This window comes from Tachypleus tridentatus, chromosome 13 (genome assembly GCF_004210375.1).
Source record: "Tachypleus tridentatus isolate NWPU-2018 chromosome 13, ASM421037v1, whole genome shotgun sequence".
In the NCBI taxonomy this organism is placed as follows: Eukaryota; Metazoa; Arthropoda; class Merostomata; order Xiphosura; family Limulidae; genus Tachypleus; species Tachypleus tridentatus.
Genome location: NC_134837.1, coordinates 139253873 through 139277112, shown reverse-complemented (window position 1 = coordinate 139277112; position 23240 = coordinate 139253873). Strand labels below are relative to the sequence as shown.

The 23240-nt window shown below is 33.8% G+C and overlaps 1 protein-coding gene across 3 annotated transcripts in view; it reads right to left on the bottom strand.

Annotated features, from left to right (window-relative positions):
- Positions 1-1308: 1308 nt before the first annotated feature.
- LOC143240692 (ERO1-like protein alpha) overlaps positions 1309-23240 on the bottom strand; it is a 49911-nt gene continuing 27979 nt past the window's right edge. For 2 of the 3 annotated variants that reach the window (XM_076483549.1, XM_076483550.1), the window contains 6 exons: positions 18316-18408; positions 17884-18130; positions 16738-16807; positions 13941-14027; positions 5570-5706; positions 1309-1832 (listed from right to left, as the gene is read on the bottom strand). In XM_076483549.1, coding sequence (XP_076339664.1) covers positions 1778-1832; positions 5570-5706; positions 13941-14027; positions 16738-16807; positions 17884-18130; positions 18316-18408 — 689 coding nt within the window. In that variant the 3' untranslated portion in view covers positions 1309-1777. The remainder of the gene's footprint in view (positions 1833-5569; positions 5707-13940; positions 14028-16737; positions 16808-17883; positions 18131-18315; positions 18409-23240) is intronic. The other variant, XM_076483552.1, reaches the window with a different exon arrangement.

The following is a 23240-nucleotide window of genomic DNA, read 5'->3' as shown; positions in this document are numbered from 1 at the left end:
TCAGTTCGTTGACAGTTAAGTTTCAATAAATCTGTTCATCAGTGGTGAAGTTAGTAACTTAATCTATTACCTAAGAAAGTCTGCAAGCGACTAAATTTTATTGTGAAATATAACAGTATGTGTTCATTTTTATTTAATATGTCACAATTGAATTTTTTCATAACCTTGATTCAGCATCTTTTCATTATTTGATGCACACATTCTTTCCTTGTTTATGTATCTAATCACTTTGCCTACTTTATTCTTGTTATATTTATGTTTTTATGTAATTAGTTTATTTATTTACCAACTCATTATTGCCATTTACTGTATTCTTTCATTTGCATGAGCAGGTCCAACAAATCAGACAACAGTTGGACCAACAATTTGTCCCAGTAACTGTAGGGCTTTTTTAAATTTTAAGTTGCAGTTTAATACTTGTTTCTAGATAAATAGACAGATTTACAGAAGTATATATGAATCAGTATAACAATGTATAATAAATTACATGTCTAATCTGCAAATGCATATGACTGAGCTTGCTTATGGCTATTGTGACTGTAAGTGCTAATGTGTATTTTGTGAATAATTAAGAAGTGCCTGCCAATAACTAATACTTTCAATAAATAAGCAAAAAATTTAATCTCAAAACTATTTTTAAAAAGCTGCTAGGAAAACATAGTGCTAGACCCCTCTAGCTCTGGCAGGCTTTCCATGCCAAACTGTATTTTACATGTTATTCTGAATTGTCTGACCAATCCAAAACTGCTTCTTCCATCCCCTATTTTTCATTAATTTTTGTATTTCGTTCAACGTTGTTCATTTAATTAAGTTGTGTTACTTTTTGCACTTTTTGTTTCATTTCAACTTAATAATTATGTTCTCGAATCTTGGAGGGGTGTATTTTGCAATTATTATATTGTAACTCTTTTAGAAATGGATTTTACTTCTCTGGTAACCCCACAGCACTATAGCAACAGAGCAAACAGTCATAAGCCTAATTATATATATATAAGAATATACAGTATTATATGTATAAATTGATCCAAGTTGACTATTGTACTCTTAAAATACTTCAAAGTAATTTAAAAACATCAATAAGAAATTAAGAATTATATTGACTTTTAATCAATTTTTAGTCAATGCACTATAAATTAATAGGATTAAAATTCATGATAACAATCACTAATCATAGTTGGAATATAGTGTTAAGCATATTTAAAAGTACTGTATTTACCATACTTCATCGTTTATTATACTAAAGAAATATACTGACCAAGATATAAATCTGATTAGTAAAAAGTTTCACCCATAAAAGTACAAGCAGAATTTTTTTTAAGTAAAAATCTTTATTCCAATCATCAAGGCTTTAGCTTACAACATTCATTTCCTAACATTGCTATTAAAACCATGCAACATTTGGAAATTGCATGTATAAACAGTATATTCTAAACCACACTCATCTGGAATAACATGTTGGTACTTAAAAGTTAAAAGAAAATTGTGCTACCTTAATCAAGTATCCTATCATAACTAAAGATAACTAATTTTATGAAGGGGATACTTAAAGATTTACAATTAATTAAAATCAGGAATAAAATTTTACACAATATGGAAACTTGAATGAACACAACAGGAATGTAAAAAACAATTCTTTAAAGAAAATAAAAGTAGGAAAAATGAAATTAAAGTAATGATTATCACAGAACAATCATCTTAAAGCTAAATATGTTCTTCTAAATTGCAAAACCTGATGAACTGTATCACCTTCCCTACAATCCTTAAATAGGGAAAGAGGCTAGGACTTAATTAACTTTCTGAAATTTTCCAGCTGATAAACACTAGTTGACAACCTATAAAATAAAAAAAGATATAAAACACTTCATTATCAAAAACATCTTAAAACTACATAAACATACAAAACTACCTTTAGTTACAAGAAAAGTACAAAATGCTACTTCACAGTTTGTGGACATCAACTTTACAAAAATTGGTTTAAAAATTTGCATAACATATTCCGTCAACATCAAATGTACAAACCCACTACCAGAAACATTGTTATATTTTGTGAATATACCATATATTCCTGACATCAGCAGAAAAATAACCAACATTTGGCAAAAACTAGTAACAAAATTTGACATTCTAGTTAATACCAAATTTGTTCAAAAACCAGGCACAAAACTGAGGTCTATACTATGTAAAAACTACACTGACAAACACCACACCAACATTATTTATAAAATACAATGTGATAACTGCCACAACTTCTATGTTGGAGAAACAAGTAGACTAATGGAAACCAGATTCAAAGAACATAAAAAGTCACCTACACACGTTTTCGAACACTGCAAGTCAAATAAACACAACATACCCATAGAAAACACTCAAATACTAAATAAAGAAACAAACATAAACAAACGCAAAATTAAAGAAGCCTTACTTATACAACAACTCAAGCTCAAAATAAACCAATACAAAGGAACACCTTTATACCTGTATTAAAAATAATAATAAATAGTAATAAAATAAATAATATAAAATTATATATTCAAACATCTAAGCATGACCTCTAGATTCTGACACTCAGTTATACAACCCCTTTCAAACATGTGGTCAGCTTCCGGTCAGTTACCTCTTCCTTTCTTTGTGAACCTGACAATGACCAAAGAATGTCGAAACGTTGTTTGCTCCTCTATGTAAAAAAATTTTCTCAACCCAAACCAGCTGTTTTTACATACATAATTGGAAAATTGAGGTTGCATTTCCATTTAAGAAAAAAAATCGTTTGGGTTCACATTACCACAATATGAGGCAATACTTCCAACTAAAAAATGAATTAATATTTTGGATCCCATTGTCACCAGACTGAAATCATATTTCCTATTAACCCTTTTGTAACAGGTCACGTGTCAAAGGCCATATTATTTATTGACTTGCATTCAAAACTTTATTGAACTACTATTTTATGAATTTATGTTAATAAGTTTGGAATCAAATTGTAGATTATAATTCAAACTTCAATATTATAAATGAGTTAACTTGTTAATTTAAAAATAAATATTAAAATAACATACCTAAATATAGGTTTTATTTAGTACCATGGTATATTAAATGCAACACTGTTTAAAATTAATTTTTGTAATGTCAAAGTACCAATTCTATAATTTTGTACAAATTAGAAACTCAAATTATTAATACTGACAAGCTATAATTAGTGACAAATGTAAAATAAGAACCTCATTTCTTTTTAGTTTGCTGAGATATGACTTATGTACTGAATCAAACAGTTCACCTATTTCCATTTTTAATAACAGTCCCTTATATACTCTTAGTTCAATATATGACATGTGAATAACCATTCAACAGCTTAGAATGTCCCCTCAGTGGTTTTTCTCAACCATTTTAATCTATAAAAAGGTTACCATGTTCTTTTCAAAATAGACTTCAAAAAGGTAGGTTGTGTCTTTTGTCTGCTCAAAGTTTCATATTTCTTAGGCCTATATAACTTAGTTATATAGTGTCTTTTGTCAGCTCAAAGTTTCATATTTTTTAGGCCTATATAACTTAGTTATTAAGTTTGAAAAATTATAGTAGAATTCTATGGTATCAGTAGGAACGATTTTTTGGTTAGTTAACTGTACATATAAAACCTAAAAAAGTTCAAAGGTCATAGCAAGAAGAGATAATTTTTTGCTTTACTTCTTGATTTATTGTTCTATATTTTATGAGAAATACGTTTAGTAATTTATTTCTAAATAGTAATAACACAAACACACACACACACATATACTAATTCAAATGTGCCTGTATATTTCAAAATACTAGTTCAACTAAAACACAACCAAGACAGGGAAGACTAATGGTCAATTTTATATTACTGGATAGGTAACCTAAGTGCACATGCACTGTGTCAATGCAAGTTATGTAATGTTAGGTAGGCATGACTGGAATGTCAATATAATAAAAAATAATAAATACATACATTAATATATAACATTATGAGACTTAAGCTACTCAGACTTTAGTCATTCTAGAACAACTAAAGCGTAAATTATATTTATTTCCTAATTTTTTATTATGGTTACAAAGTTGGCCATGTGATAGACACCACACAATTAGAGTATAGAAAATATCATAAAATATAATAAAGTCTTACTGAAAACAATATGTTTGAAACTTATTTAGGAGGTTTTAGAGATTATGCAAATAATATTTGAGATTTTGGGGATGAAGAAGATATTTCTTAACCATAACATGAAATTACTTTGCACTCAAGACTACTAATGAAACAAACTATGTTTTCACAAACTAATCTTTAGTAAAAATATCTCATTTAAAGTCTAATATTTTGTGTAAAAAATACTTGTAACCTTTACTAAACGTGTACCAAATTTTGTGAAGATGCACATGCTGTATCAAAAGTTATAGTTCAAATATTAAATGTGTGCAAATGTGTAGACAAACTCGTGTATATTATACTGAGCCCATCAAGAAAGGGTTAAGAAACGAGTTAATGTTGGGATTCACATCACCATGAGTTGAGATTGTATTCTCCACTAAGAAATGAATTAATGTTTGGATTTATATTACTACAATTTGAGGTTGTACCTCCTACTAAAAATGACTTAAATTTTGAGATTGCACAGTTATGAAAACTTGAGGTTGTATTTCAAATTAATGTTTGACTCATATCATCACAGTTTGAGATTGTATGTTTTTATAAGGAAATGGGTTAATGCTTGGGTTCACATAACCACAGTTTGAGGCTATACTTCATATTAAGAAATGAATTATTGTTCAAGTTCACATTATCATGATCTGTGGTTTCATTTCCTATGAAGAAATGAATTAATTTTTGAGTTCACATTACTGTAACATGAAGTTAGTTCTTACTAGGAATTGAATTAATGTTCCAGTTTCACAAACTCAGTATAGGGTTTGAGCATGCTAAAGTTCATTTGCATTTTTTTGAGGTTTTGCTTTCAATTAAAATCTATTAATCTTGTAAGTATTTACATAGTGCCAAACACTATGGAAGTATGGAGTCCCATTACAAAAGAAACATACAATATATCTAATTTATTTTTCAATTTAATCAGCTTTTTCTTCAAAATATAAGTTAATTACATAATTATGGATAAGCTGAAAAGAAACAGAAGTATTTTCTAATGTTTCAGAAGTTGTGTTTTAATATACTTATTATCAACGAGCTTATGAACTTCCCATCTATGCATTGGGACGTTTGAGCCAAACTTGAGTTTGGTTCTCTATTAAACTAGATTAAAACTAGATTAAAATTTAACTTCTAAAATGGGGTCTATGTTTTAACTCAAGCAATTTTATTTTATAATTTTTTTTCCTTTATGTGACTAATAGAGTTTATCTGTACTTTTACATGTTCATCAAAATGTTTTAATAACACCATGATTTTCAAACAGATTTTCCAAAATACTTTGGAAACTACATGGCATAATTCAATTTCACTTTACAGCTGAAGACTGAAAATAACTTAAATGATACAAGATAAGGATACTTAACATACTCTTTCTAGCTATTATAACACTCCAATATAACCAACAAATCATACCTTCCAAAAGCATTAAATAATGTAACTATTTCGTTTCTGGTAAGGTGAAAACTATTCTTATTCAGCTGAGGCATACTGAGGTCTGAGTCAAGTTTTCCTGAAAACAGGATTTTCATTGCAGTGCCTAGACCTTCTGTCTGAAAATAAATATTAAAAAGTTGAATAATAATAATAATGACGTGTAATATATTTAACAATTTTTTTCTATGATTATTACCTTCAAATATAGTTCTCTGTAATTCACACATAAAAAACTACAACAAATTAAAATTCATAGTTTACAAAATAATTGCTACACATGTTCTAAGTAAAATGTAACATTTAAGACATTTTAACCCACAATTTTTGAACAAATTATATCTCATATATAGTGGTAAAGGTCACAAAAATGAAATATTGTTAATTTTAGTTCCTATTATCTTATTACACTAAGATTATCTTTCAATTAATTATTGAAAACATACTTTTTACCCATGAAAATAAATCAATTAGATAGCCTCTGTAAAGATTCCTTAAAAGATTTCTTATTTTAGTTCCATGTACCATTCTGTAACTAACAATTTTGTACTTTAGCTGACCTATTTACAAACACTCAGACATGTTGATCATAGATGCTCATTTCAAAGGTTGGTTGGTTGGTTGATTTAGTGTTTTATGGCATAAAGCACTTAGGCTATCTACACCAAAGGTCCAGTAAAAAGGTAAAAGTAAATTCAGTAAAATTCATAAAAGGAAATTAAGAGAAAATATAACAATGTTAAAAAATATATAAATAGCATAAAACCAATGTTTACGTTGGTCTACAACATTAAGAGAAAAACTACAATGATTCAAGTTGTAAAGGACTTGCTGTATCATGACTGTAATAATCATTACTTTCCAGGAAGACGAACAGGTAAGTACAAAAACCATTGTCAGTCACCTGAAGTTGGCCTTTCCAGTCCTGGTTTCGAGTTACTTAATGTTATGGTCAGTTTCTAATTTCAAATTGAACTAGATGAACTGTGATTTTTAAAAGGGAGCCACATTAAAAAGGTGTAAAGTATATATTAAAAAAAAAACATTTAAATGGCATTAAAAACAATAATGGCCTTTAAAAAACTAAAAACATTACCAAGATGAACAGTGTCACCGTCGCCAATAACACTGTCTGAATTTATGGAAAAACTTTGGGATAGAACATGCTTAAAATGGTGCTGCCGTTGTGAATCATAATGATGACAAGAAAGTAAAAATGTGGCTTATTCTAATCCGAGTGTTACACAAACCACAGACTGGTGCATCAGTTACAGATAAAAGAAAATGATGAGTTAAAAACCTTTGACCAATGCATTGTCTAGTTAAAACAACTTCCTCTTTCTGATCCTTACAGGCACAACACAGCCAAAGTCCAATATAGGGTTTTATTTGGAAAAGTTTGTTTTCGCGTTGCTCACTCCAAGTCGGCTACCAGCTGGCATGGAGTCGAGCCTTGAATACAGGACCACAGTCCATGAACAGGACAGGCACAGCAGTGACAGTGCCAGATCAGATAAACTTAGCTGCAGTGTCAACGAGCTCAAGCCTGCAAATACCAACGTGGCCCGGTATCCAGAAAAACTGGATAGAAGTCAATGCTAAAAAGAAATGGGACAGTCAGTTTTCAATATTGACGAGAACAGGGTGTGAACCAACTTGAAGCAATTCCAGGGACAGTAGAGAACTAAGCGAGTCAGTACAAATCATGCAGTTCGAGTACTGCTTCGGTTCTATGTGATCCAGGGAAAGAGAAATGGCATACAGTTCAGCAGTGAACACAGAAGCTGTAGAGGGGATTCTGCACGCAACCACTGAACGACAACAAACCATGGCAGAGCCCGCACCGCACAGCCACCTGATTTCAAACCATCTGAATGAATAGGAATGGAAGGATGGTTCGAAAGATGTTCAGCAAATAGCAGACAGTATTTCCAATCAGGAGTGTCTACTTTTCACAGATGACTTAAAGATAGGTCGCAATTGAGGACTGTAAGAAGCCATGGTGGGATGGGCTGACCAGTGGATAGAGCAATGTTATCCAAGGACAGACCTAATTCATCTATCTGTGCCTGGATAAGAAGGCCAAAAAAAGCAATGGCAGATCTTCTGGTCTGAAAAAGTATGGGCCATCAAGGAAGGAAAACATAACCCCATGTGGGATGCTTTGGAAGGAACGAAGTTTTGAAGCATATAGTAAAGACAGTTGCAAACAGCAGAGGTACAAAGGAGGTTCATGAGACTATGTATAAGCTCTAAACTGGGGAAGTGCAGAACGCTCCAGTGCAGAGCTGAAGTCCTTGATGATGAATGGGGTCTAGCATCTTTAAGGCTGATAGTCTGGCAGAGCCATAGACCAGTGATCCATAGTCGAGTTTCAATTGAATAAGAGCACAATATATCTTTAGCAAAGAATGTCGATCCACTCCCCAAGTGGTGGTAGAGAGGACACAGAGGATGTTCAATGCTCTTGTACATTTGACCCATAACTGTTTGATCTGTGGTATAAAGGTTAGCTTACGGTCAAAGATAGGCCCCAAGAACTTAGTCTCCGAGACCACAGGCAGCACAACTTCACCAATAAGTGCATGCAAACGGTTTTAGAGAGAGAGAGAGAAGTTAAAGCTGTTTGCTGTGGTCCACTTCAGTAAAGAATTGAGAGCATTCTGTAGCTGCCACTCAATATACCTCATGTTCAATGACTTACATGAGATGTGAAAGTCGTCGACATAGAGCCAGTTCACAACAGTAAAAGGGAGTTATTCAGTGATGGCATTAATTTTTATACTTAAAAGTAAGACACTGTAGAAAAGAAGAGATAAGTGTCAAACCCACATGAACTCAGAATCTCCTGTCCATTAAAAATTTTTAATAAAAATGGGCAAATGGCCATGTAACTCATATATAGCAAAATGCTATACCTCCATGTTGTATCATAAATCTTCTCAATGTCAAAAAATATTGATACAAGATGTTGTCGTTTGAGAAAGACTTCTCTGATTGACGTTTCAAGTCGAATTAGGTGGTCCATGCTGAAGCACTGTCGTCGGAACCCACACTGGGTGGACAAGAGGAGGTTGTTTGATTCCAGAAAGCAAACAAGACGAGCATTAACCATCCTCTCTAAGGTCTTACAAAAACAGCTCAACAAATAATTGGACAGTAGTTTAAAGGAATCTTGGGATCCTTCCCAGGCTTGGAGAAAGGCAAGACAATAGCCTGGTGCAAGGCATCAGGAAAAACATTCTCCTGCCAGATCTGCTTAAAAACAACCAGAAGGATAGCAAGAGAAGCAGAAGATAGTTGGCACACCATCTCATAGTGTATATCATCAGGTCAAACCGATGTACTGCCAGACCAATGAAGGGCCAGTTTGTAAAGGGATGATTATAGTCATAGAGATAATCAGCTCGAAAGGATAAAGGTGATTGCTCTGCACAAGTCTTAATGGCTAAGAAGGTAGAAGAAGAGGCAGAAGTGCTAGATACCCAGCCAAAACTTTCACCTAGAGTATTAGTGATGCTCTGGGTATCAGCTACTTCTTGGCCATCAGAGAGCAACATCAAGAGGAAGACAGAATTATATTGCCCACTGACCTTTCGAATCTTGTTCCATATGACTTTGGGACTGGTGGTGGAAAATATATTGTTTGTGAACTTAATCCAAGATTCCTTCTGGCTTTGACATCTAACCCACTGAGCATGGGTCTGCTGGAATGCGATGTGGTGCGAAAGTATAGGATACCTACAAAAAGTATGCCAAGGCCTGTTTAAGACCCTTCCATGCCATATGGCAGGCAGGATTCCACCACAGACGAGGATATTGTAGAAAATGTGTTGAGGTTTTAGGAATACATTTAGCAGCTAATTGTATAATACAGTTAGTCACTACTGCTACACAACCATTTATTGATGGCTTACAGATGAAGGCAGAATCAAAATCTGATAGAGCAGTGAAAGAGGGCTAGTTTGCTTGATCCAACTTCCACCGGAGCATGTGGGTCGGGTGGCATTGACCACAGCCAGTCTCTCTCAAAATTATAGGAAAGTGTTCACTGCTTCATGAATTATTTTTAGCCCTCCATGAAAAATGGGAGAATAGAAAAAAGGAGTAAACTGAGAGATCAATAGCAGTAAAGGATCAATAATAAAAAGAATATTTAAGTGCCCACTGACCCTACTCATCATGGAGCCCTATTAGGGGTGAACTACAATGCCACAGAAGGACACTGCAGCAATGCCAAGGTTTCATGAGCACTATACCCAAACGCCAGAGTCAAATACAATGTCCACAATACCTGCTGAGAACATTCAACACTGGTACTTGGTTGACATTAGTCCAAGCGGACCAGCTGATTGATCTAAGGGGAACACTCCAAGACCACCCATCTACAGGAATTCAAGGCTAAAGTGGTGTGTTAGAGTTGGACCCCTCAACCATCACGATCCTCTCCTCCCCCTTCATGAGTCACCAAGCACAGGAAACACGTGGGTGGATGTTTAGACCCCAGAGGAGGTAAACTGAAAGAACAGAACCTTCCCTGCAAGGTCCCTTCACCATGTATAGGAATCCAACAGAGGGGGGAATGTTTGAAAATATACATTCATATTCAATCAGTAAACTAGCAAATTGATTTTTCTATTCAGAGGCAAGTGATTGAAAAGTCAAGATTAGCCAGACTGTCAGAATTACTCAGCTTGTGTTGTATCCATTTCCAGTATTTACAAAACAACTGTCATCAGAATCAGAAGAACTTTAAATGACTAATATCTTCTCAAATGATGCTCAGGTATGATGAGGCTTTAACATATTGACATGATACAACTAGTTTGCCTTTCAATGATTATTTGTTTTGAGTGTATGTCCGATAGTGGTTGAGAACTTAATCCAAGATTCCTTCTGGCTTTGATGTCTTACCCATAAAGCATGTGCACGGGCCCGCTGGAAAGCAATATGGTTCGAGAGTGTGGGATATCTACAGAAAGTATTCCAGGCTCGTTTTTGAGCCTTTCGTGCCACATGGCAGGCAGGATTCCACCATGGACGAGGATAAAGTGGAATACTTGTCAAGGTTTTAGGAATACATTGAGCAGCTGCTTGTATAATACAGTCAGTTATTGCTGCCACACAGTCGTCTAATGATGGCTTAAAAACAATAGCAGAATCATGTTCTGCGAGAGCATTGAAAGAGGGCCAGTTTGCCTGATCCAGCTTCCACCAGGGCACACGGGTCGGGTGGCATCGACCATGGCCAGTCTCTCTCAAGATTATAGGAAAATGATCACTGCCTCGTGGATTATTGTCAACCCTCCATGAAAAATGGGAAAATAATGAAGGAGAACAAATTGAGATCAATAGCAGTAAAGGACTGATTAAGCACATGGAAATAAGTAGAAGAACCAGTATTGAAAAGAGAAAGGATGTGATCAGAGAACACAATAATAGCACTTCCCCAGAGAAGATGATGTCCAGGATGAAAAAGAGAGACAGCAACTGTTCAATGAGAGCATCAAGGTCTGATTGATCATATGTCTCTCCAGGTGACAGATAGAGAGAATAAACAGTGATGGTATGACCCAAGGAAACACAGATGGCTACAGCCTCCAAGGGTGTGTCAAGTGGCAAAGACAGGGTGGGCACATGCTGATCAACCAACAGTGCCACCTCTCCATGCACTCGTCCATCACACAGCCTGTCATTTCTGAATAAAGAAAACTGCCGAAAGGTGACTGTATTGGCAGGTTTCAGAAATGTTTCCTGTAAGGAGAGACAAAAAGGATGGTAGGAAGCAATCAATGTTTTGATGTCATCTAGATTAAAACGTAATAAACCTTGACAGTTCCTTTGTATCAGGGTGGCCATTTTTATTTACGTGTATGTGAATTGGGCAGAGAACCCTTCTGTTTAGGACGTCTTTTTTCCTTACTTTTCTTATTCGAGGGAGGTCTGTCAACCTCCATGGATGCTACCCTAGGTCGATTGGGCAGGTCTTTGCTGTTGGAAGGGGATTTCAGAGACTGAGGACGTGAATGCATGAGTGTTTTGCATCTTGTGGTGAGAGAGGAAGATGGATCTGAGGAAATGCCTGTACCTGGAACCAAAAAATATAGATCTTGGGGTTTGGTGGAATGTATACAAGGGACAGAGATAGGTATCGAAGTTAATTCATCAACATTTTTAACAATGGAGGTCAAAATACTTTTCATTTGTTTGGAGAATAATTCTTCTAGAAGCACAGAGAGATCTGTCTGCACTCCCACAGTAGCTGTGGAACAAAGTGCAGCAGCATACTTCCGAGATGAGGTGGTGGACAGCAACTTTCAAGCCTCAGGATAAGGGATGTTATGAATCGTTTTCAAATGCTGCACCTCTTTTTCTTCCAACCATTTAGAGCAAGAATGAAAGTAGGATGGGTGAGAGCCATTGGAATTGATGCAATGAGGGTCCATTTCACACTCATAGGTGTCATGGCCCTTGCCACTGCAACAAGCACACATCAAGGAACCCTGATATGACGTCTTCAAGTGACCGAACCATTGACACTGGAAAAATTGAACAGGATTTGAAAGGTATGGGCGTATTCTGCAATTAAGATAACCTACCTTGATGGTGGCAGGCAGACGTGGGGATGTAAATGCCAGAATGAGGACATTGGTCGGCACCATAATTCCATCTTTGTGAGTGGAGATACGCCTCACTGCAGAAACTCCTTATATGGAGAAACCAGCGAGAATCTCCAAATCTGGGATATTCTTCAAATCCCTCTCAACAATAACTCCTCATGATGAATTCAAAGTAGCATGAGGTGTAACCTCAATAGGTATATCCCCAATAGCCTTTGAATGCAACAGGAGTTCACTGTGTTGAAATGTGGATGTTTCCACCAATATGTCACCAGATCGAAGCTTTTTTACTGACTTTGGAGAGCCAGCAAGTCCCTCTTGTCCCTTCTGAATGAAAAAGGAAGATATTTGCCCTAAAGGTTTGTCTGAAAGTGAGTGCAATATAAGAAAGTGAGGTACAACAGGTGGTATGGATGGCGAGGATTGCTGCTCAGAATTTTCAAGAGGTGGTAATTTAGCTATAGACTGTTTTTTCACTATTTTATTAAGATTTTTAATTGTAGTATCCATAATAAAGAAAGGGAAATTTCGGTGCCCACTGACCCCACCCACCATGGAGCCCTACAAAGGGATGCACTACAATGTCAAACAAGGACATTGCGGCAACTCCAGAGTTTTGTGAGCACTGTACCCAAACACCAGCATCAGATATAATGTCCACAACACCTGTTGAGAACATCCAACACTGGTACTTGGTTGACCCTAGCCAGAGTGGACCAGCCAACTGATCCAAGGAGGCCACCCCAAGGCCACCCATCTCCGGTTATTCAAGGCCAAAGTTGTGTGTTAGGGTTGGACCTCTCAACCACCAGGATCCTCTCCTCCCTTTCACGGGTTGCCACGCACAGCAAACACATGAGTGGATGTTTGGATCCCAGAGGAGGTAAACTGAAAGAATAGAACCTTCCCTGAGAGGTCCCCTCACCACGTTACAGGAATCCACACCGAGGGGCACTTCAAAGGAATTTTTAAAAATTGGTTTAAAGCATATTCTTAAAGTATTGCTTCAAAGTGCCTTTTTCAAAATATGGTTCAAAGCAAACTTCTGGAAAATTGGTTCATACTGGCTTCAACTCAGAGTATCTATAGCTTTTCATATTTCCTATAATTCGCATAGTATCATTTTAAAATCAATCTTTTTAAACTTTCCCCCTTTGAGTATAATTTCATAAAGTTTCAATTCACTATAGCCTTCCTTAAACATTCCATTTATTTCTGAAACTACAGTAGTTATTTTCTGAAAACAGTTTTAATTTCATTTAAAAGCAGTCTTTTTATCTATAGAATTGGGCAGATTTCTAGAACAGCCTTATTTCTTTGGCCATTATACAAAAAGATTTGTTTGTTTGTTTGTTTGTTTTGAATTTCACACAAAGCTACACGAGGGCTATCTGCACTCGCCATCCCTAATTTAGCAGTGTAAGACCAGAGGGAAGGCAGCTAGTCAACACCACCCACTGCCAACTCTTGGGCTACTCTTTTATCAACAAATAGTGGGATTGACCATCACATTATAATGCTCCCATGGCTGAAAGGGCAAGCATGTTTGCTCTGACAAGAATTTGAGCCCATGACTCTCAGATTACAAGTCAAGTGCCTTAACCACCTGGCCATGCTGGGCCCTTATTCAGAAAATTTCACTAGGTTTCTTGGTATTATAATGATAATAAATTCAAATATATTTTCAAAAACCCAGTAAAAACGATTTCACAATCTAAAACAATTTAACTAACCTGAAGTTTTCCCCACAATCTACATTTGTCACATCCCACACAGTCCATTATTCTTGTGATGTTAATAAAGTGTTGTCGGAATTCTTCCTATTTCAATAAAAATAAAGATATTCATAAAAAGTTCTGTTATAACATGTAATTTTTAAAATGATGCAAGATTACAGTTAAATTAACAGTTTATTTAAGTAAAGATATTCATAAAAAATTCTGTTATAACATGTAATTTTTAAACTAATGCAAGATCACAGTTAAATTAACTGCAGTGTTTTCTCCTGTTATAACTAGAAAGAATATCTATTTGGATGTACAGATATATTTTTGTGCATGAGATTAATGACTTTTTTGCAAATCAAGTGTAGCAAAAATGTCAGCTAATACTTCTTTGACCCAGTGTTTGTTATCCCCTCTTAACATGAGGTTGTATTTATTTTGAAATATGGTACACACAGCTGGGATTTGATCTCCTTAAAATTTTGAGTAGAAATGTCTATTGACATATGCTTGTGAGATACCACAATAGCACTTTTGTTGAATTTAAAGTGCAATATCTTTATTCTTATTCCTATCTTTCTCTTGGGCAAATAACATTTTCTCCAGAGATTTTATCAAGGATACAGAAACCAGTTATTTTGGTGTTATAAAACATAACATAATCAATATTTTTATTTATTCACTTGCATTTGTTTCTTTTCTTTACTGTTCATGTTCATTTTTATTCTCCTTAACATTTGTTGATTCTGCTGTTTATTGTGGATTACCAACAGCTTACTTGTTGAATTTCAGTATACTTGAACACCAAACAATTTGAATAACATAAACAGAAGAAATTTAACACATGAGAAGAAAAAAAGAACATGAAAACTTATGACAGTCATGGGATTTCCAAGAATAATGGATAAGTAACCACACTTTTACCAACTGTAATGAACAGTGGAAAAGAGAAGCAAACGTCGGCAAATGAAAAACATTTAAATACATTTACAAATAGTGGAGAATTAAAAGTTTTGTAAAAATATATACAGGGAGTGGACAAAAACATGAGGCACCCCCTTGAAAATGTTGTTAATTATTAAATAACAGAAAAATAGGTAAAAACTGTGTGTTTTCAGAATGCACTCAATGAGATGTGTTCAAACATGATCTCAAATCCAAATTTTGACACCGGCTTTCATAAATACCTTAGTTTTTCACAATTTTAGTTACATTTTTTCATAAAAAGTGTTATGCATCTACTGTAGTTTTAGATTTTTTTATTCCAATTAGCCTACAAAATGATCAAACAAGTTCCTTTACAGTCATAGAGTCATTAAAAGATATCTTAGAAATAACAGAATTGGTGTTATGGAATAACCAGAACAATCATCTGATATTAATATGATTGAAAATTTATGTGCTGAGTTAAACTGATAAATGAAAGATCATGAGCCAAACATGAAAGATGAACTTATTGAAGTAATTAATGAAGGATGGCAGTCAATCACTCAGGAGTATTCACCCAGACTCACTGAAAGCATTCCACATATCAATAAGAAGCAGTACTAAAATGAAAGGGAATGCTAACTAATTATTAACTTGTGAAACTGGTTCATGTTAATTCTGTACAGCTAAGTTAGATACAAAATAATTTACCTCATAAAAACTGGAAAGTTTCTTTAATAACAACAGTTTCTTAAAATGTAATCCAGCTTTCTTGTTTGAGTTTCTAATAATATTGAAATACATTATTATTTGTATTCTTTACTGCTTAGGTGATGCCAGACTCATAAGATATCAGACCAGTTACTATTACAGCTGTTCTCTCTTAAAAATCACAAAATAAAGAAATGTGTTAAATGGTTATTACAATATCTGAAAGAATATTATTCTTGTATAAAGTTTATTATTGGAGAAGTTTTAAGTTACCTTTTCTTGGTCTTAAAATGAAAAACTTTTGAAAATACTATGCTAAATACATATGACTGTATAGCCACAAATAGCTTTAAACCTATCAGTTATAAATAATGTAAGAGTACTGAAATTTACCAATCACATTCAAGGATGTGATTGGCAAATTTCAATACTCTTACATTATTTATCATTTTACTTGTTCTTGTTTTGGTCAAGACTACATTTAGTTCTACTTGAAATAAGATACTAAAGAGTATCAACAATTAATTTTAGCCAACAATAATTCAAGTACTTAGAGATATTTAGATGCTGACTGTTAATGAAAACTAGCATATTTCATGGCACTAATAATGAAGAGGATCTTAAGGTAAAAAATACTTTGTACTGAGAAAGCAAAACTGTTATTAAATAATTTCTCATAAGTTGATGTTTCTCTTAAAATTGTTTTACTACTAAATTTTAGTAGTAAAATGTGAAAATATTTCAATAAAACAAAAATTTATAGATCAGAAACTGGATACAAAACCTAAGAGAGCAATAAAGGCCATTGCCTACACTTCCTTCTCCCAAAGAACATGACAATAATTACAAGTTTTACACTTCAATGTGCTGTGAAGCTAAAGTAAAACACAAATCTAAACTATATATCATTGTATTTATACACAATAAAAACTCAAGATTTCGGGATAACAGATGTTTTTATAAGTTCTTTCCAGTAATATTCTACTAGTAATATAAAATAAAATCCTGTTCACTACATCAAAACCCCACTGTTCTGGATGTTATCACTAATGGTACACAAGTACATATCTATCAGTATATAGCACAGACAACAGAATTGAGGTAATAAATATGCACAGCAATTTATTTAAAAATTAAACACTGTAATTTTGATTCTAACAAAACTTACTTTTAATTTGGCTGTCTCCTCATCCTTCCCTGGGAAGAGTACACTTTCTTTAAAATGATTGGGGAAGGATCTATAAAAAAATATATTTAGATAAATTAACAGCTTTACTACATGTTCACCTCCTACTTTCATTTTTCAACTAATCTGAATTTTAATAAGTACAAACACATACGAATGAGAAAACTTTGAAATAATAACTAGATACTAAAATTAATTATGTGTTCAGTGCTTGTTTTGTCCATGATCATTGCTGTAGAATATTGCTTGTAATTGGTTTAAAGTGCATTATTTTCAGGAATTATCTTTGCAGAAAATTAATGTTTATACTTAAATACACATTTATTGACGAGTTTCTCATAGAGAAATGACCATTTTACGTATATTTCAGCTTGTGTTAGTTCAAAATGTTAATTGCAATTTAATTACTGAAATAATGTTGTAATGCTTCAACTCTTGTTTTCTCACAATATTAACAACATTCATATTATCAATAAGCATACAATTTTTTGAAGTATAAGCAACATTAATGCTGCTAATATACTCTTCCATCTTATTCTGCCAAAAAATGGTCAGTACAACTTATTCCTTCGTCAGTATCATCATTCACTTGCCCAAAACAGAATATGCCAAGATTGTCCTATGATCTTCTGTGGTAACTAAATTATTTTAAAACTAGAGAGAAATGCAATATGCAATGCATATTTTCCTACAAATTTATTCATTTGCAGAAGTTATACTGATCTATGAATATACAGACACATGACCCAAATCCATTACATGCATGCATATGGAGAGATTATACTGAATAACAGAGAAGTAGAGTAACTCATGTCAGTTCCAGTGCATGTATTAAATTTGATCATATCAATCAATGGACAACAATGCTAGAGCTGTAGCTTTCACATTTCTCATGTATGGATTAGTGTAGTCTTCAACACATCTACAGACAGACAACTATTGTATATGAATTAGTGTTTTTTAAAGTGTCAGTCTACAGAAACAATGCTAGAACTAAAACTTATATACTTCTCATATATTAGATTGGTGGAACCTTTGACACAGAAAATTCTACAAGATTTTCCTATTTCTTTATACATATCAGTCAGTCAGAAGAGTGTGGATGATCTAGATTCACAGTTTACATACTTGATAATAGAAAGAAGTTCCATTACAGCAGATATAACTTCACCATCTTCAGCATCATCACCTGTATAGAAACTCTGGGATTCTAGGTACAATGCAGCCTTAGCCAGAGCTCGTAGTTCTAACAGATATACAAAGTACAGGTTTTTCAAACGATCTGGCCCTTCTCCATCAGTCTTATCAGTGCTAAACCGTTTTAGAAATTCAGGAACATTAGGCCCCCAGTTGCCAGAACCAAATCCAGTTTTTGCTGTTACAATTAAGTAAACTAATCAAAATATGCCACCAGTGGTACATAATATATAGAATATATTTACATATAAATATGAACAATATGTTAAAATGCTAAATTTATAAATGTAGTTGATTTGTCTGGAAGAGTGAAAATTTACTTAAGTAAATCTGACGTACATTATAAACAGAAGAAACTCTTACAAGGTGTGTAGTATTCAGCACACAAGTGGACAGTAATGCTTGTGTGTAATCCTGAAATTGCACGAAAAAATATCCTCTTCTCTAAACATAATTCTGTAAAAGGAAAAATATATTAGTGCCTAAATGTTCTTAAACTATATGTAGATAATGAAGAAATAAAATTTTTCACAGTGTATCACTTCTCTGTTTATAGTCTTATTCATCTAAAACTACAACTGATCAAATAACTTCTGTTAAACACACCCATATAAAGCTAAATATGATCAAGAGACTTCAGAAGTTAATCAAATTCATCTAGAACTATACCTGTTCAACAGTAACAGGTTTGTCATTGACTCAAGTTGTATCTTATTTGATATAATGACACAGTTATCTATCATTTATATATAATGGTCTTAGTTTACATAACTCACAGTTAGGTGTCAGTTGTCATTGACTCAAACTGGGTTTTAGTTTATATCACCAATACATTTGTTTGTCACTAACTTAAAGGAGTCTTAGTTTATATTACTAACACAACTGTTTGTAACTGACTCAAAAGAAGTCTTGATTTATACAACTTACACAGTTAGTTATTAATGAGTCAAAGGGAGTCTTAGTTTATACTACAAACACGGTTGTCATTGACTCAGTACAGATCTCAGTTTATATTACTGAAAGTTTAAATACCTTTTCAGTAAGTACCTATGAACCACATGATATGGTGATGCACTGATTCTTCATTTATATTTTACAGACTACTAGAAGAAACTGATGAAATTCATAATAAACTCTACAGTGAGATAAAGAATTTAACTGTTAATAATGTTGTAATTAAAGATTTTACTTTAATGCATATAAATTAGGAAATGTGAGAGTCAAATCTTAATGCACACAGGTTTTAGAAACTGGCCAAGATGGGTTTCTTCAACAATTAGTTCAGAAACCTAGAAAAAACAATGTTATTTCAAATTTCTTATTAACTTCTAATAACAAAATAAGCAATGAGGTAGGAAGTGAGGAACATTTGGGTGCAAATAATCAATGTCAAATTACATTTTAAATTTTGCTGCATTTAAATATACAAAGTAATAAGATTTAGTTTCTCAATCTTATAAAAGACAAATTTTGAAGAGATGAGACAAGAATTAGCTGCCATGAATCAGGCAACTTTATTAAATGGATATAATGATCAAATGTGGAAATTATTTGTAAATAAATTATTCAATATTCAAGATAGGCCTGTTCCTTACATCAAGTAAAAACAAGTTATCCTGCAAAAGGTATAATAATAAAATTTAAGAAAACCATTATAAATAATATCAGAAATTTAAACTAACTAAGTAATGAGAGATTTGAAGGCTTACAGAAAATCAAGAAGACTGGTCAAATGAGAAATCAAGAACTCAAAATATATGAAAAGAGGGTGCTAGAAAATAGAAACATTAAAATCACTGATTTCTTTAAATACATCAGGGGGGAGCAAAATCTAATGATCAAAGTACTACCTACTTTGAGTAATGTTACAGAAAGGCTAATATCTGATGAGTATGGTATGACTAGATTAATTAATTCTTCTTTTCAGTAATGGAGATTGAAACCAATAGCTCCTAATCTTGAACAGTAGATGGATGAAAAAAAAATCATATTAGATGATCACATTAATCCTAAACTTGTTAAAAAAAATGTAAAGTTTAAAAAATTATAATGATCCTGAACCACATAATACTATATTTTAAAGTTCTTGAATAGTGGGCAGGGCCAGAAAATTGTAAATTGGTTGATGTTATCCTTACAGTATCATAAACCAAGTTACTTGATGGGATAGTGTTTGCAAGTTAACATTTTCCTAAACTGAAAATGTATTTCCAATAACATTAGGTTTTATTGAAAAATAATGGTGGGTTTTAAATTTTAACTTTAAATAGAAATAAAAAATTCAAATGCAACTTTATTAATCAAAATAGGAACCTATTTTTTCATGCAACTTCCAATTCTTGACAGTAAACCTCCACAGTGATATTCTGCCCTGATTATGCAAGTTGTAATATTGGCTGCAGACCACCATATGGTGACCATAATCTTCTGTAGGTTATATGAAGTGGAAAAAAGCCCCAGAGTTCAAATCCTGTTCTGTCCTGACAGAATTCATCTATTGCCAAAGCTCAAATAAGAGGTATTGGAGACCCAACTGGCAGTAGAGTCTGAAAAATGAAAGAGACCAACCCACCAATCAGACTATTCTGTCAGAAGAAACTGTTTGAATTGAGGCAATTGAACCACTACTGCAAGTATCACTTGTAAAACATGACAAACTAGTAGGGTGTTAAGTGAGAAAGGGTCCCAAAAATGAGGTCCAAAATTTGAAAACAAGCAGCTCTAGACCAAGTGCCTTTTCAAAGAAAAACACACAGAACCAAATAAAAATTATCAAAGTAAAGCCTGATTATTTTCCCCTTAACAAACTCAGACCATGAGACATTGCTTGTTGAAGAGCAAGAAGAATTAAAACATTGTATAAGGAAGCCCCTAACATCCATGCATACAAACAATGATCCTAACTAAGGAAACTGAGGAATCCAGTAGATTCATGTTTAAGATCACTTGGTTGCAAAATGAACATAAAAAGGATCTCTTGTGCTCACTACAAAGACATGAAGGATACAAGTGATGCCCATATTCTAAAAAAGTAAAAATCATCTGCACAATGGGAGAAGGAGAGACGAAACAGAGTTGGACAACCTATTCAACAGCATTGAGCCAGATGGGAAACAGCTGAGCCTAACTGAAAGATAAGATGTAAAATAAACATGTGCCAAGACTGATAATATATGGAATTGAAGCAATTATATAAGTCTCAGTCCTGAAAATGTAAACTGCTTTGTTTGCTTCTCAAAGTGGAATCAGAATGTGATGGTCTGACAATTGACAAGACAGTGCTGGAGTAACCTAACCTGTCACCTGTGTCATGATGTGTGCATATTGCAATGAAACAGAGGTGATGAGAAAACACTTGTACAATACAGCAGAACCTTTCTGAAGCCAATGCAAATAAAAGGTAAGAACCCAGAATTGTAATACCTGGCCCTTGAGAACAAACAGCACTCCACCACTATGAAAATATACAGATAAAAACCAACTACAACAACCTTGGACATTTACAATCCCAGTAAAAAATGTCAACTAAGATTAAGGAATGAGTAACTATTGAACCTTGAAGAATTTAAGCATTGATATAGATAAGAAAGATTAATGACTGAATACCAATGTCTTATCTGCATAGGTTCAACAACTGACAGAAATAAAACCTCTGAAGAACTAGCATGATACTCTCACTATCCCCAGATCACCAAACTCCAACAGCCCTAGAACTAAGTTCCAAATCTCAATGATCTGTATAAGACAGAAACTACACAGGTTAAGTAAGTGGAAAATAACAGTAAAAATGTGAAATGAATGACTAATCCTGATTCAAGAACCACAGTACTCCAGATATGTGGTTAAAGTTACCATACATCCAGAAATTCATGGAACCGAGCCCCAACAGAGTCTAAAGGTATACAATAGTCACCAATGCCACTGACGGCAATCCAGCCAAGCAGTGGAACCATTGAACATAGACAGAATTTATTCTGGGTACCACTGTACTGAGAGGTTGATATCTGACATCAGGACCCATGAGCAAAACCAGAACTATGATTCCCCCCATGTAGGAGCTGATGAAATTTGAAACTCCAACAACAATAGAAAAGAATTTAGAAACCAAAAACTGAGCTAATGTGCATGCTAACAATGGGTCCATCTCATCAGCAATGAAACTGATGATCTTGAGAGTCTTCCAACAAAGTAAAAAGGAAAACAAGATGTTGGATTTTAATTGAAAGTCCATAAACTTACTATAGAGTATCTGGAGATAACCTATCTATTGAGGTTAAGCACAAATTTTGTTTTAGAATGTTAAAATTCAAGAAGCAGATGTATTATCTGAGAGTCAAAAAAATGTTTCCACCTGGCAGTGGTACAATAAATCATGAAGTTCTGACAACATGCTAGGGAGGGCATAACTGCCCCTTTAAATAACTGAGAAGTGAACCATCCAGCATGAACCACAATATCCTTGGATGGAAAGAATACTAGAAACTCACTCCTAGACCTTTCACCCATCAAGTAAGGTGCAAGCTCAAAATCAACTGGGAAAAGGGCCAAAACATCACACCCTTGAGGAAACAACAGAAGAAAATTATTCAGAGGCAGATTATACCAAAGTGGACTCCTATTTGTTTTTGATAGGTCATTTAAAGACTGTTTTCCTTACCATTGATTAGAACAACATTTTGTCAGGTAAGTTTGTTGTGTTAGAGAAAAGAAACACTAGGCCATCTGTCACATCTGCCATAGATGTGTCAAACCTTGGACCCTAATGCTATAAGTCCACAAACACACAAATGTTCCACAAGGATACTGAAAAGCCAACAGACTAAAAGAAGGCAGGGTAAAAAGTAAATCTAAATTCTTTCCAAAATGTATATGATTACCCTCAATTGTAGCCTCAGAGAACCATCACTATGAATAAGATCACTGACAGTCTCAACCTTTGTTATGTTATATTAAATATTCAACATGATATGCCTCTGTGCCAAAAATAACAATTGTGAAATTTATACCATAACTCACCTTGATAATTTGAATTTTAAAAAAGAAACTGTTACTACTATTTTTGTTTTTATTCGAGCTAAGAAAATCAGCTAGAAAACATGAATAAAGTTCAAAGTATCTCCAAATAATCGTATTACTGGGAACCCATTAGCAACACATGTTGAGAAAGTGCGATAGCATTACCTGAATAAGGTGCTTACATACAGTAAAAGACAAAGGGCAAATTGATGTAGGTGAAGAGTGTCACGAGACAAATATCACATCACCAAGGCCAACTGGATGGGGTATTA